Below are 16,813 nucleotides of genomic sequence, written 5' to 3'. Positions count from 1 at the left end.
AGCTAATTAGAGATTGCAGCAATAGGTTAAATGTTTATTTAAAAAGATCAACCCAATTCTTTTGTCGCTGATCCCAACTATCATATCTGAGATTGCACAGCACTGTAGGAGCTAGCAATAGTGTTGCCTTACGAGCCTGTCTTCAAAGGTGCTCTCTCATGCTTACTAATTCTTTATTTTCAAAAGGAATTTGTGATAACCATACTTTTAAATCTAACAATTCTACCCCAGTGGAGGGCTTATCATTTCTTTTGCTTGCAATGTAAACTGAAAAATTTACTTTGTGTCTTTGTGATGATAAATTTCTTACTGAACCATCTGGAGAATGCTTTTACTTACAACCACAACTATTATCTATCACTGCTAAAGCAAAATCACATGTTGAAATCATTACTCTTAGATGTAACATATCACCATTTCCTCAGGTCCAACAGCATGGTGCTTGTTAAATCAGCTTCACATTTGTGTCCCTTTAAAGCTGAAATTCTTTCTCCATCTTCCAAACAAAGAAATGTTCATTCCTACTATTAGTGAAGAAGACACAGTAGGTAGTGAAGAAGACACAGAAACCACCAGCCAATGGAAATGTAATGTTTACTTGTGGGGGCAATACACATAATACTGGAAACTCCATTGTTCTCTGATTTCTGTTGACTTGGGTCAAGGGATCTGCCTGCCTTGCTTTTATTACTTTTGAATTTCCACCACTGTTTTAGAACTGACTGGAACTAACACTAGTTCACAGAGCTTGATATTTGCAGTCTTTTGTAAAGTTGTTGCATAACTTAAACTTTTTATTGAGAGTAAACTTTCATATGTCTTAGATAAACCGAACTTTTATTTTGACATTCCATTACTTTCCACAAGAAATGAAAAATTCTCATCACAACTTTTATGTCTGTAACACCAACATTTATTTGGTCTAACGATTTCATCTTGAACAATGTGAAAACATTTAGAAATAATCTACATTGCTGTATTCTTCAGGGTATGTTTAGAAATTATGGATAAGGCACTTACCTTATGATGTAACCCATGTATCAAAAAGTGAAATGTGATAAGTCCAGGAGAATCTGCTGGAGGTTTCATGTGGAATACCCATCGATGTAAAGTATACTCTAGGAGAGACCATAGTCCTACTCCGAACAGGAAGCTGCCAATCACCCATGCAGGGAATGTAGGATCTATGAGAGAAGAAAGGTATACTGTAGTGTCAACTAGCATTGAAACATTTCTGACCATATTATTTTATTTAGGGCTGAGCTATGTTCATGTTCCAAACAATAATGTAGGAAATTCTTCAACTGAGGACATGTTACATTTATGCTTTTTGAAAATGAAAACTAGGAAAAATGTCTTGCATATTACTTGATGACTATAAGGCAATTTGTTTAATAATTCGTTACCATGATTGTTGTGGTAGGAGTGGAGCATTGGATGGAAAGGGTGTAGAGATACAGAATGAGATGAAAGATAGAAACAGAGTTATATAACAAGAGATCTACAGTTTGTGTGTCTATACTTAGTAACTCCTCATCAGATGTGATCAGAGGACACCTTTTATTGTGCCACGTGTCAAGATTACATCCTATTTGATTCATCCTCATGGAGTGTGAAATGAGTGACAGCTTTTATGCATCTTAGAGATTTAGCTAATTGTTGTTTGTTGTTGTGGTCTTCAGTCCTGAGACTGGTTTGATGCAGCTCTCCATGCTACTCTATCCTGTGCAAGCTGCTTCATCTCCCAGTATCTACTGCAACCTACATCCTTCTGAATCTGCTTAGTGTATTCATCTCTTGGTCTCCCTCTATGATTTTTACTCTCCACACTGCCCTCCAATGCTAAATTTGTGATCCCTTGATGCCTCAAAACATGTCCTACCAACCGATCCCTTCTTCTAGTCAAGTTGTGCGACAAACTCCTCTTCTCCCCAATCCTATTCAATACCTCCTCATTAGTTATGTGATCTACCCACCTTATCTTCAGCATTCTTCTGTAGCACCACATTTCGAAAGCTTCTATTCTCTTCTTGTCCAAACTAGTTATCGTCCATGTTTCACTACCATACATGGCTACACTCCATACAAATACTTTCAGAAACGACTTCCTGACACTTAAATCGATACTCGATGTTAACAAATTCCTCATCTTGAGAAACGCTTTCCTTGCCATTGCCAGTCTACATTTTATATCCTCTCTACTTCGACCATCATCGGTTATTTTACTCCCTAAATAGCAAAACTCCTTTACTACTTTAAGTGTCTCATTTCCTAATCTAATTCCCTCAGCATCACCCGACTTAATTTGACTACATTCCATTATCCTCGTTTTGCTTTTGTTGATGTTCATCTTATATCTTCCTTTCAAGACACTGTCCATTCCGTTCAACTGCTCTTCCAAGTCCTTTGCTGTCTCTGACAGAATTACAATGTCATCGGCGAACCTCAAAGTTTTTACTTCTTCTCCACGAATTTTAATACCTATTCCGAATTTTTCTTTTGTTTCCTTTACTGCTTGCTCAATATACAGATTGAATAACATCGGGGAGAGGCTACAACCCTGTCTTACTCCTTTCCCAACCACTGCTTCCCTTTGATGCCCCTCGACTCTTATAACTGCCATCTGGTTTCTGTACAAACTGTAAATAGCCTTTCGCTCCCTGTATTTTACCCCTGCCACCTTCAGAATTTGAAAGAGAGTATTCCAGTTAACATTGTCAAAAGCTTTCTCTAAGTCTACAAATGCTAGAAATGTAGGATTGCCTTTTCTTAATCTTTCTTCTAAGATAAGTCGTAAGGTCAGTATTTCCTCACGTGTTCCAACATTTCTACGGAATCCAAACTGATCTTCCCTGAGGTCGGCTTCTACCAGTTTTTCCATTCGTCTGTAAAGAATTCGCGTTAGTATTTTGCAGCTGTGACTTATTAAACTGATAGTTCGGTAATTTTCACATCTGTCAACACCTGCTTTCTTTGGAATTGGAATTATTATATTCTTCTTGAAGTCTGAGGGTATTTCGCCTGTCTCATACATCGTGCTCACCAGATGGTAGAGTTTTTTCATGACTGGCTCTCCCGAGGCCATCAGTAGTTCAAATGGAATGTTGTCTACTCCCGGGGCCTTGTTTCGACTCAGGTCTTTCAGTGCTCTGTCAAACTCTTCACGCAGTATCTTATCTCCCATTTCGTCTTCATCTACATCCTCTTCTATTTCCACAATATTGTCCTCAAGTACATCGCCCTTGTATAAACCCTCTATATACTCCTTCCACCTTTCTGCCTTCCCTTCTTTGCTTAGAACTGGGTTGCCATCTGAGCTCTTGATATTCATACAAGTGGTTCTCTTCTCTCCAAAGGTCTCTTTAATTTTCCTGTAGGCAGTATCTATCTTACCCCTAGTGAGACAAGCCTCTACATCCTTACATTTGTCCTCTAGCCATCCCTGCTTAGCCATTTTGCACTTCCTGTCGATATCATTTTTGAGACGTTTGTATTCCTTTTTGCCTGCTTCATTTACTGCATTTTTATATTTTCTCCTTTCATCAATTAAATTCAATATTTCTTCTGTTACCCAAGGATTTCTATTAGCCCTCGTCTTTATACCTACTTGATCCTCTGCTGCCTTCACTACTTCATCCCTCAGAGCTACACATTCTTCTTCTACTGTATTTCTTTCCCACATTCCTGTCAATTGTTCCCTTATGCTCTCCCTGAAACTCTCTACAACCTCTGGTTCTTTCAGTTTATCCAGGTCCCATCTCCTTAAATTCCCACCTTTTTGCAGTTTCTTCAGTTTCAATCTGCAGTTCATAACCAATAGATTGTGGTCAGAATCCACATCTGCCCCAGGAAATGTCTTACAATTTAAAACCTGGTTCCTAAATCTCTGTCTTACCACTATATAATCTATCTGATACCTTTTAGTATCTCCAGGATTCTTCCAGGTATACAACCTTCTTTTATGATTCTTGAACCAAGTGTTGGCTATGATTAAGTTATGCTCTGTGCAAAATTCTACAAGGTGGCTTCCTCTTTCATTCCTTCCCCCCAATCCATATTCACCTACTATGTCTCCTTCTCTCCCTTTTCCTACTGACGAATTCCAGTCACCCATGACTATTAAATTTTCGTCTCCCTTCACTACCTGAATAATTTCTTTTATCTCGTCATACATTTCATCTATTTCTTCATCATCTGCAGAGGTAGTTGGCATATAAACTTGTACTACTGTAGTAGGCATGGGCTTTGTGTCTATCTTGGCCACAATAATGCGTTCAATATGCTGTTTGTAGTAGCTAACCCGCACTCCTATTTTTTTATTTATTATTAAACCTACTCCTGCATTACCCCTATTTGATTTTGTATTTATAACCCTGTAATCGCCTGACCAAAAGTCTTGTTCCTCCTGCCACCGAACTTCACTAATTCCCACTATATCTAACTTTAACCTATCCATTTCCCTTTTTAAATTTTCTAACCTACCTGCCCGATTAAGGGATCTGACATTCCACGCTCCGATCCGTAGAACGCCAGTTTTCTTTCTCCTGATAACGACGTCCTCCTGAGTAGTCCCCACCCGGAGATCCGAATGGGGGACTATTTTACCTCCGGAATATTTTACCCAAGAGGACGCCATCATCATTTAATCATACAGTAGAGCTGCATGTCCTCGGGAAAAATTACGGCTGTAGTTTCCCCTTGCTTTCAGCCGTTCGCAGTACCAGCACAGCAAGGCCGTTTTGGTTAATGTTACAAGGCCAGATCAGTCAATCATCCAGACTGTTGCCCCTGCAACTACTGAAAAGGCTGCTGCCCCTCTTCAGGAACCACATGTTTGTCTGGCCTCTCAACAGATACCCCTCCGTTGTGGTTGCACCTACGGTACGGCCATCTGTAACGCTGAGGCATGCAAGCCTCCCCACCAACTGCAAGGTCCATGGTTCATGGGGGGATTTAGCTAATTAATGATAAAATATATAAGATCAATATTATGAAAAGGATAGATGCTACTCACCAAATAGTGGAGATGCTGAGTCACAGATAGGCACAAAACACACACACACACACACACACACACACACACACACACACACACACACACACACACACACACACAGAGTTGGTGAGTAGCAACTATCCTTTTCATAATACTGTTAACCTTCCATCCTGGATTTTCCATTGTTTAATGTACTAGATCAGACAGTTAAGGATAATTTTATGTGATTTGTTCTGTAAGCAGTGTGCCTAATGGCTTGCTAATCAGTATTTATGAATCAGTGTGCACTGTACTGACCAGGTGAACAAGCTTTCCCCTTCCATTCCTGAATGAATTTTCTCTCTAGCAGATGTGTGCTGATGTGAAACATCCTGGTAGCTTAAAACTGTGTGCTGGACTGGGACATGCATCTGGGACCTTTGCTTTTTGCAGGCAGGTGGAAGGAAGGAGATGTGGTGCTAGCGGAAGTAAAGCTGGTAGAGCACTTGCCCGCAAAAGGCAGAGGTCCGAGGTTCGAGTCCCAGTCTGGCAACAGTTTTAATCTGCCTGGGAGTTTTGTTTTTTCTTGCCCTCTGAAATTGAATACCACACATTGTCACATTTTGTAATGTACTTTCGTGTATCATGTGTGGTCTAGAGGACTAATAAATTAAACTAAAAAATGAGAAAAAGAAACTTTAGAATGTGTTGTAGACTAAGACTGTATTTGTAAATAGCATAGTGTTGAAGAAATGTGTGTCTCACTGGTTAGGAAATAATCAGACAAGTAATCAACATGTGTAGTAAAAGCAAGGTGTTTTAAAGCAGTTTAGATGTGTTGACATATTGTATTAAAACTGTTCTAATTGGTCCCCTCTTAACAGTAGTGTGAATTTTCCATGATAAAAAAACTGGCTACAGTTCACTTCTATGATGAACATTCCAAATGAGGTTACATTTTTATCAGAAGTTCCTTTCATTCAGTTAAAACTTCTGATAAAGGTTAAATGTTTAGCAACAATAAATACCTTACTGTTAGAGAAAAGTTACGAAAATCAGTATACCTGCAGAAAATTCGTTGTTATGAGAGATCCCTTTAAGAATGAAGAGTGATGTCACAGGAACCCATACTAATGGTATCACATACCAATATGTTACTGACAGTTTCTCCAGAAAATCAGACTGAAATAATCTCAGCTCTCTATCTACAGGAGATTGCACCCATTGATCATAATGTTTTCCAAGTTTTCCAACTTGTGCCAGCATTGGTTTGGACCAATCAACATATTTCTGTAAGAAGAAAGTACTTTTTTAATTAGTAATAGCACAATGTACAGATATTTTGCATATATTTTGGATTACATATGTAATGTTATCAAGTCTATGTTAAATGACACGGTACTTGAATAGTTACAATAATTTTCGTAAATGTATCTTACATAATTTTTGATCGATGTAAAAATTTTCAGTGTTTACCTGTAGAATACCCAATGGATGAATGAACAAGTTCTTAGACTCTGGTTCAGTAAGTGGAATAATTAGCATGTAGGGAATATGATCTGTCTAATTATATTGAGTTTCTTATTAGGACTTGCGTACTCCTGAAGACTGGACGTAGTTAGCCTCTATTAGTAGAAACTAGAGTTGTAAAACTCCCATAGACTATCATAAGTAAGTGTAGACTGTGTTAGTTTTCCTAGTAACCATTGTCAGTGAAGATTGTATCCTTGTTACCTGTACCTTAGGTGTGTTGCATACCCTTTGGGCTTTACCTCATATCATTTGCTTTCTTTATGTATGCATTCAGTGTCTTACTAGATTCCCCTAGAAACTGGAAGCAGTGAAGGGAAGTGTTTAAAAACTGAATGAGGGGATGTAAATGGCCGCATAATCTGCAGAAAATTTTTGTTCTGCATAGTTACTCTTCTGGCTGTTACTTAAAAATTAACTGTATGTCGGCCTATAGCAAGATTGAAATTGTCAGTGTTCAGGTTTTATTCGAAAATTGTTGATTTGCAGTGTGAAACAGATGGATGTCATCATAAAAAAAATAATAATCAAAATAATAAATACAGATTTATCATGTAGTGCCACTGAATGCAATTTCCTTAAAAAATTACTTTAAACAACACTTCAATACCTTGCCAATCATATATAAAACATGTATCTTTTATTCAGAAACAACTTTTGCATTTATCAATAATAACAGGAAACACTTGCCTATGATCATAATGAAGGAATTCTATCAAGTACAAAGTGACAATAACAATTACATAATTTTTTATGTTTGTACATGTAAATGATACTTGCATCAAAAGAAATTTCTTTGGTTATATAAAAGGGCAGAAGTTACATGATGAACTAATTATTATTACACATAAAATGCAATTTATGTTCTGTAATGATATAAAATCCACAATGGATTAACACTGAATGCTGTGCAGTTCTATGTGCAAAACAAACAACAGCAAAAACAAAGAGAAGTCGTCAGCTCCCAGTTCCTTTCTTACACATTCATTTATTTTTCTTTCCCTACCAACACTGCCAATACCACCGGTAATCCTACCATTTACTATGTCAGCTATGTAATGTACCAAAATGACCGAACCATTGTTTTGGTAGAGTCGAACTCTAGAAGTAGCCAATATGATCACTGATCTCTACTCAGATCTGAATATTATGTTACACCACTACTTAACCAATTTCTAGAAATTTTTATTTTCATTTCATGGCTTGGAATTTTCATATTAACATTTCCAGGTTTTGTACTGTTGCCATACTTTGTCATGAAGTTTATGATGTAGTTGAACAACAACATTATAAGTATAATGCTGTTACCATTTAATTTGAAAGAAAATAAGTCCAGATGAGTGAGGAAAGGAGATGTTGGTTTTGGTCTCTCCCAATAAATAAATAAATAAATGAACTTTTGATCTCCCTTTCACTTATTCACTTTTATTTTGTCTTGTTCTGTTTCTGCCTTGTCCCTCAACATTTTCCAAACAAAGAATCACAAATAAAGTTCTATAAGCTCAAAAATTAACATTAATTTTTCATTTGTGTGTGTTTCAAACCTCCACTGGTTGCTTCTGTTTTAGCAATTGAACATATTCTGGTATTTCAAATGCTATGGATGCCTAGAAAAAGTTATCAAGAAATTTTTGGAAATCATTTAACCAAGTGTGTATTTCAAATACAGGCAACAATGAAACAAGAATACATTCCTTCAAAATAATCTAATTTGTAACTACAAGTCAGAATAAATTTACTGAGCAGTGAATACTGTGTACTGTGTTCTATTTTATATAACATTTGTTGCTATGTGTAATTTTGCTGAGACTAGTTTGTAGAAATAATTGTCGGATTTGACATGGAAGTAGAAAGTACTGTACTCCACTTGGCTAGGTGTTGGAAATTATTGATAAGTTTCACAAATATCATTAATTTGTTGCAGGTGGAATCAGTAGGTCCTGATGCACTAATAGAGAAACACAAATCTGCCTAGGAGAATGCAAACGTCTAACAATGTTAGCTCATATATGCAATATTAGATGCAGTTACTCTAACACTAGGCAGGTGTTGGGGGATGAGACATTTGTCAAATTTTTGTGGATTCTCCATTTATGATGTCTTCAGGGTAGGCAGGAATTTAAATTTAGTAGTGAAGTGTAGAAGATTAACTTAAGCAAAAGCTAAGTATGGCATTCACATTCTAAACACTCAGTCATCTTTGTCAAAAAATTCTTGCAAAGAACTATGTCAGTTTGTTCAGCAGTAAAAATGGGCTCTCTGACAGTATATTAACCTTATCTGGCAGAAAGAGGTTTAAATGATATACTAGTTATCTGATAATTATCTGCCAGGAGTGGAGTTATAAAGTCCATGAATATGTGAAACACATCATGAAATAACCATAACAAAATACACTGGGAAGTCAACTGGCTTCAGTAAACATAGAAAGACATAACGCTGTTAGTGGTTAATCAAGTTATTTCCAGAGGCAACTGGAGTACATTAACAGATGCTAATACTGATATGTATGAAGGGAAAACATCAGACAAACGTAATTCTTCTCTTAATAGGTTCTGAGCTACAACTCTCTGAAACTGACAGGTATGGGGACAGTGCAGCTGATAGTCACTCATCCAGTATTTACTTCTATCTTATTGTCAATTTCCCTCTGCTACTCATGTTGAAAGACAATCCAATGTATTCAATATACAGGGCTATTACATATGATTGAAGCGATTTCATAAATTCACTGTAGCTCCATTCATTGACATATGGTCACGACACCCTACAGATACGTAGAAAAACTCATAAAGTTTTGTTCGGCTGAAGCCGCACTTCAGGTTTCTGCTGCCAGAGCGCTCGAGAGCACAGTGAGACAAAATGGCGACAGGAGCTGAGAAAGCGTATGTCGTGCTTGAAATGCACTCACATCAGTCAGTCATAACAGTGCAACGACACTTCAGGACGAAGTTCAACAAAGATCCACCAACTGCTAACTCCATTCGGCGATGGTATGCGCAGTTTAAAGCTTCTGGATGCCTCTGTAAGGGGAAATCAACGGGTCGGCCTGCAGTGAGCACAGAAACGGTTGAACGCGTGCAGGCGAGTTTCACACGTAGCCCGTGGAAGTCGAACGCTTTGAATTTTCGGCGCGGTTGCAACAGCTCATGGAAGAGGATGCGTTCAGTGCAAAACTTGTTTTCAGTGATGAAGCAACATTTTTTCTTAATGGTGAAGTGAACAGACACAATGTGTGAATCTGGGCGTTAGAGAATCCTCACACATTCGTGCAGCAAATTCGCAATTCACCAAAAGTTAACGTGTTTTGTGCAATCTCACGGTTTAAAGTTCTGCAAAAAAAACGTTACAGGACATGTGTATCTGGACATGCTGGAAAATTGGCTCATGCCACAACTGGAGACCAACAGCGCCGACAGCGCCGACTTCATCTTTCAACAGGATGGTGCTCCACCGCACTTCCATCATGATGTTCGGCATTTCTTAAACAGGAGATTGGAAAACCGATGGATCGGTCGTGGTGGAGATCATGATCAGCAATTCATGTCATGGCCTCCACGCTCTCCCGACTTAACCCCATGCGATTTCTTTCTGTGGGGTTATGTGAAAGATTCAGTGTTTAAACCTCCTCTACCAAGAAATGTGCTAGAACTGCGAGCTCGCATCAACGATGCTTTCGAACTCATTGATGGGGACATGCTGCGCCGTGTGTGGGAGGAACTTGATTATCGGCTTGATGTCTGCTGAATCACTAAAGGGGCACATATGGAACATTTGTGAATGCCTAAAAAAACTTTTTGAGTTTTTGTATGTGTGTGCAAAGCATTGTGAAAATATCTCAAATAATAAAGTTATTGTAGAGCTGTGAAATCGCTTCAATCATTTGTAATAACCCTGTACTTTGTAGCTCATATGGACAAATGCTATGTTGTTAATCAAAGTTGATACCTACATTATTTTTCAATGTGTCAACAAGCCTTTAAAATGTAAGAAAGTAACTCCTTACTTCCTTTTACTTTTTGGTTACTCCACAAACAATAGTGTATTGAAGAAACAAAAGGGGATCTTGGTGACCATCATCACAAGTGATGCAATGTCCACAACAGTGTTATTGAAGACCTGATCTCTAATTATAAAGAATGAGCACAGGATTCATCTTGTAGGTATTTTGCAGTCCCTGTTCTCAAAGAACATAGTTCAAGTTGTCCAGTTACAGATTCTGCAAGAATTGTTACTACAACAACTGGATCAATAAGTTGGTTATCAAAAATGCAATACCACACATTAACTCAAGAAGTTTCTGCTCACAACACTGTTTAGACTGTTTATCTGCTTTTGTATGATAATTGTGATTATTATTGATAGCACTGAAGATGGTCACGGACCATCAGTAAACAAATGTACTGAATTAATTTTTCATTAGCTCTTAGCTATAGGTGCAGACACAATGAAGGGATATCTGTTGAGATGCCAGACAAATATATCGTGAAGAGATGCAGCAGCGTTTTCACTAATTGCAGGGGCAACAGTCTGATTGATTGGTCTGGCCTTGCAGCATTTCAACCAAAATGGCCTTTCTGTGCTGGTACTGTGTATGGCTGAAAGCAAGGGGAAACTACAACTGTAATTTTTCTTGAGGGTATGCAGCTCTAGTGTGTGGTTAAATGATGATGGCATTCTCTTGAGTAAAATATTCTGGAGGTAAAATAGTCCTCCATTCGGATCTCCGCATGGTGACTTCTCAGGATGATGTCATTATGGGGAGAAACAAAACTGGCGTGGAATGTCAGATTGCTTAATCAGCCAGGCAGGTTAGAAAATTTAAAAAGGGGAGTGGATAGGTTAAATTACATATGGATAGGTTAAAGTTAGATAGTGAAGAAGTCCAGTGGTAGTAGAAACAGGACTTCTGGTCAGGTGAATACAGTTTCATAAATGCAAAATCAAATGGGGTTAATGCAGGAGTAGGTTTACTAATGAATAAAAAAATAGGAACATGCTTAAGTTACTATGAACAGCATAGTGAACACTTCATTGTATCCAAGACAGACACAAAGCCCATAGACACCACAATAGTACAAATTTATATGCCAACTAGCTCTGCAGATGATGAAGAGACTGAAAAATGTATGATGAGATAAAAAAGAAATTATCCAGTTAGTTAATGGAAATGAAAACTTCGTAGTCAAGGGGAAGTGGAATTTGATAGAAGGAAAAGGAAGAGAAGGTAAAGAACTAGCTGAATACGGACTGGGGGAAATGAATGAAAGAGGAAGCCACATGTAGAATTTTGCACAGAGCATAACTTACTTAAAGTTAACACTTGGTTTAAGAATCATAAAAGAAGGTGGTATACATGAAAGAGACCTGGAGACACTGGAAGGTTTCAGATAGATTATATAAAGGTAATAAAGAGAGTTAGGAAAAAGGTTTTAAATTATAACACATTTCCAAGGGCAGATGTGGACTCTGACCACAGTTTATTGGCATGAACTGTAGATTAAAACTGAAGAATCTGCAAAAAAGTAGGAATTTAAGAAGACATAACCTGGATAAACTGAAAGAAACAGAGCTTGTTGAGAGTTTCAGAGGGTGCATTAGACAACGGTTGATAAGAACAGGAAGGGAATACAGCAGAAATGGAATGAGTAGCTTTGAGAGATAAAATACTGAAGGCAGCAGAGGATCAAGTAGGTAAAAAGAAGGGGCTGTTGGTAATCCTTGGGTAGCACAGGAGATATTGAAATTAATCGATGAAAGGAGAAAATATAAAAATGCAGTAAAGGAAACTGGCAAAAAGGAACACAAATGTTTCAAAAATGAGACTGATAAAAGTGCAAAATAGCTAAACAGGAATGGCCACAGGACAAATATAAGGATTTACAAGCATATATCTCTGGGGGGGGGGGGGGGGGGGGGGGGGGGAATCATCTTCAGGAAAAATTAGAGAGACCTTTGGAGAAAAGAGAACCATCTGTATGAACATCAAGAGCTGAGATGGAAAACCAGTTCTAATCAAAGAATTTAAAAGTAAAAGGTGGAAGGAATATATAGAGATTGTATACAAGGGAAATGTACTTGAGGGCAGTATTATTGAAATGAGAGAGGATGTAAATGAAGATGAGATGGGAGGTATGATACTGTGTGAACAATTTGACAGAGCACTTCAAGACCTAAGCTGAAACAATGCCCTGGGAGTAAACAATCCATTAGAACTACTGTAGGGAAAGCCAATCATGACAAAACTCTTCCATCTAATGAGCAAGATGTATGAGACAGGTGAAATACCCTCAGACTTCAAGAAGACTATAATTCCAATTCAAAAGAAAGCGGGTATTGACAGGTGTGGAAACTACTGGACTAACAGTTTCCTAAGTCAGGGTTGCAAAATACTAAGATGAATTCTTTACAGACAAATAGAAAACTGGTAGAAGCAGACCTCAGGAGAGATCAGTTTGGTTTCTGGAGAAATATAGCAATACACTAAGAGTTAAAGAAAGGCAAACCTATGCTTAGAGCATTTGTAGACTTAGAGAAAGCTTTTGGCAATATTCACTGCAATACTCTCTTTGAAATTTTGATGGTAGCAGGGGTAAAACACAGGGAGTGAAATGTGGTGCTGCAGTAGACATGTGTTGATTAGGTGGGTAGATCATGTAACTAATGAGGAGGTACTGAATAGAATTGAGGAGAAAAGAAATTTGTGGCACAACCTAACAAGAAGAAGGGGTGGGTTGGTAGGAAACATTCTAAGAGATCAAGGGATCTCCCATTTGGTACAGGAGGGAAATGTGAGGTGTAAAAATCATAGAGGGAGACCAAGAGATGAATGCAGTAAGCAGATACAGAAGGATGTAGGTTGCAGTAGTAACTCAGAGATGGACAGGCTTGCACAGGATAAAAGAGGCAGAGAGCAGCATCACACCACTCTTCAGACTGAAGACAACAACAACAACATAGCTATTATCTGGTCACAAGATTCATGTCATCGGGCACTTTCTTTGTCAAGATGCTCCACACATTGTAACTGATCGAAATATAATCTTTGCTCATTTATTGAGCACTAAGTTAGGATGTATTTCTAGTGGTATTCTTTGATGGGAGCCATGTTGGTCTCCAGTTATATAATGATATGTTTTGCTAGCCCCACATTAATAAGAAATGCTGTAGTAGCTTCTATCTCCTTTCACCAATTTTTGAAAAATTGTTAGGTTCCAGATTGTTGGAGGCAATGCTCAGATTTATAGAGTTTAGAATGGATTACATGAAGGAAATCCAACTAATAGAGAACCACATACATTAAAACAAAGACTCCACTATTGATGTGTATTTTAAATGAAACAGATAGGTAAATTTATTATATTAGATATTCTTCATCGTCTTTTCATACAAAATAAAATTTTATACAAGAATGTCATCCCAGAAAACTTTATTGCCAGATAAACATATTTCCCAGTGCATAGCAGAACATTTTACTTAGATGGAAGATTGATTGTATGAAGAAGTCTGTTCAAAAACTTATGGAACATTCATAATTTTGCACCAATTAAAAGAATATTCACAAATTGTGTGCTTCACACAATCCAGTGACAGACATACTAGGATTGCATCCAGAAGTATAAACAGCTTTGGGAGTGAATTTTATCCACAGTGGATGCTGTTGAACTCTGTGACTGTTCCTTTGCATGGTGTAGAAAAATTTCCACTACCAGGCACAACAAAAGATTATTTATTAGTCACACAACTGGGTTTCGACGTGTGTTCATCCTCAGATGTTTATACAATCATGTACATGTGTATATTGCTGGATATCACTGTACAAATACAAAGAAAATTATTTTCTGGTGACTAAACAGATACAAGTGGAACAATTGTAAGTGGGAAGGCAGCATTTATCGAAAATATACCTCTACTTACATAAAGATGAAGCATTATTATTATTATTATTATTATTATTATTATTATTACACTGTGGTGACAGTTTTTCCATTTAGTTGCACATTTGTTATCATTATCACATGATAACAAATTCGCAACTAAATGGAAAAACTGTCACCGCAGAGTAATTATAATAATGATGCTTCATCTTTATGTAAATACAGATATACTTTTGACAAATGCTGCCTTGCGTCTTACAATTGTTCCACTTGTATGTGCTTAGTCACCAGCAAATAATTTTCTTTGTATTTATACAGTACTCTCCATCCATATAAGTATGTACATGAATGTATAAACACCTGAAACCAGTCATGTGATGAATAAATAATCTTTTATTGTGAGTGGCAGTGGAAATTTTTCTGCACCCAGCTTTATGAGTGGTGTATCAAGTGTAGAGGAAAGTAATTCAAAGAGATCATGCACATTAAGTAAAAGGTAAGCACAGGAAAATTTTGTGAAGAAAGTTCCAGAATTTTTCTAACAGAGCTTGTATAACAATTATTTCATGCGAGACCTTAAATTCAGGTGCATGTGCACTTAACAAATGCTTATTGAACAGCTGAGTGAGGTGCTGGTCTTGGTGGAATGGGAGAATTCTGTGCAGGCAGGTAATTTCATTACCTACTTCATGAGTTTTATCTCTCAGACTGAAGCCATAAACATGTCAGGCATTGAGCTGTCTGGTCATTCAGCACATTGATATACTTTGCATCTACCAACAAAGTGCCATCAGTGGACATAGGTACATGCCAACTTTTTGTGCAGCTGTAGAATGGAAAATTCAGCAGAACACCAACAAGTGGTCTCAGAAAAATAACTAAATAGATTTCTGTATAGGCAGCCATTTTTAATTGTTCAGTCTCCTCTCTTCTGAAGTTCCAGTGTTAGTTGCCTGCTCTGTGCTTTTGGTCAGATGTAGTATGGTTTTCCGCCAATGGTCGACGTTGATACTGACTGTTAAAACTTCTTAATTCCTTCCAGTTTATTGGGGATTCTTTTCAACCCCTGCACTTCGCTTGATTTCATTGCCCATGTAAAAAAAATGTTCTAGGTGGTTTCCATTGGTTCCCAGATGTCATATATTTTCTTCTACAGAAAACATGGGTTGCATACAATGCTGGCTTAGACAAGACAATACCATACAGGCTATATGACAGACAAAACAGTAGACTAGGTTTTGTTCCATCACAGACTAGGTTTTAATTACACCACACAGATGTAGGTTGCAGTAGGTACTGGGAGATGAAGAAGTTTGCACAGGATAGAGTAGTATGGAGAGCTGCATCAAACCAGTCTCAGGACTGAAGACCACAACAACAACAACATAACATTGCGTCCTAATATCTGCTGACATTAAAAATACTTATGAGAGAGAGGATGATGAATGCAGCAGATGTTGTGAGTATCCTTGGATCCAGAAAGTTGTCAATTTTTCAAACACCACAGGGAGGATTTACGATAGCTTTGTAGCAAGTAGGCATCACATGGGTCTGCACAAGAATTGCTGGCTGTCTTGAAGAGGGCAGTATGGTATGGAACATACAGCTGTGTAGAAACCTTTCTACAGCTATTCATTGGGCTGCATTGATTGTGAGAATTTTCTTCTCTTAATTCACATCTTATTAACAATGTGGTCTCAGCACAGGAAAGACCCCATATTCATACATCTTGTTGAAGGCCACTAGAAAGAAGTGTACTGCATAGCTTTTTATTGTACATGAAACCATGTTGGCACTCTCAAACAGAAAACCTAGTGTTTTCATTGCAAACACTGTTGAGTTACATTGTGTTGACCCACTGTGTGTGTGTGTGTGTGTGTGTGTGTGTGTGTGTGTGTGTGTAGACAATTCTTCTGTCCTTCCTCACAATCTGTTGACATCTCGAGGTTTCACGTGTTCTGCTGCATATCAGTGTTGTCCATGCACAATATTTTGACATGACTGATGTCTCCATTAGATGCTACTTGTGACAGCTAGTCGAGTGGAACAGCTCCAATACCCCTCTCTGGTCAGCTCTAGGTGCTCCATCTGCAGTCTGTTCTCACTAGAATTGTCCTGAGATGTTCAATTTTCAGTCCAGTGTGTCTGACAGTGAGCTGACTTTCTGTTTTCAGTCTGGTGCTCAAGAGGACTGCTGGGGTATGTGAAAGATGACCTTGACATTCAAAAACCAGGAATTTAGGAATTTATAATATACCTTACCAATGTGGCATTTAATGGGTTGGCCAAATGACTACAATAGTGGACATCAGAGGCACACCCTGCTGGGACAGGCAACTAAATCAGCTATTGCTGAGAACTGATCTATGATTTATGAAGAAACAGGGGTTCTAGCACAGACCTCCAAACACTGGGACAGTGTTAAAAAGAG

At 37.9% G+C, this 16,813-nt stretch overlaps 1 protein-coding gene across 4 annotated transcripts in view; it reads right to left on the bottom strand.

Moving 5' to 3' along the window:
* LOC126092022 (fatty acid 2-hydroxylase) overlaps positions 1-16,813 on the bottom strand; it is a 622,506-nt gene that overhangs the window by 13,020 nt on the left and 592,673 nt on the right. For all 4 annotated transcript variants that reach the window (XM_049907412.1, XM_049907414.1, XM_049907416.1 and 1 more), the window contains 2 exons: positions 6,040-6,265; positions 1,021-1,184 (listed from right to left, as the gene is read on the bottom strand). In XM_049907412.1, coding sequence (XP_049763369.1) covers positions 1,021-1,184; positions 6,040-6,265 — 390 coding nt within the window. The remainder of the gene's footprint in view (positions 1-1,020; positions 1,185-6,039; positions 6,266-16,813) is intronic.

This window comes from Schistocerca cancellata, chromosome 7 (assembly GCF_023864275.1).
Source record: "Schistocerca cancellata isolate TAMUIC-IGC-003103 chromosome 7, iqSchCanc2.1, whole genome shotgun sequence".
Taxonomy (NCBI): Eukaryota; Metazoa; Arthropoda; class Insecta; order Orthoptera; family Acrididae; genus Schistocerca; species Schistocerca cancellata.
The sequence above is the reverse complement of the archived record's forward strand: the minus strand, read 5'-3'. Positions and strand labels throughout refer to the sequence as shown.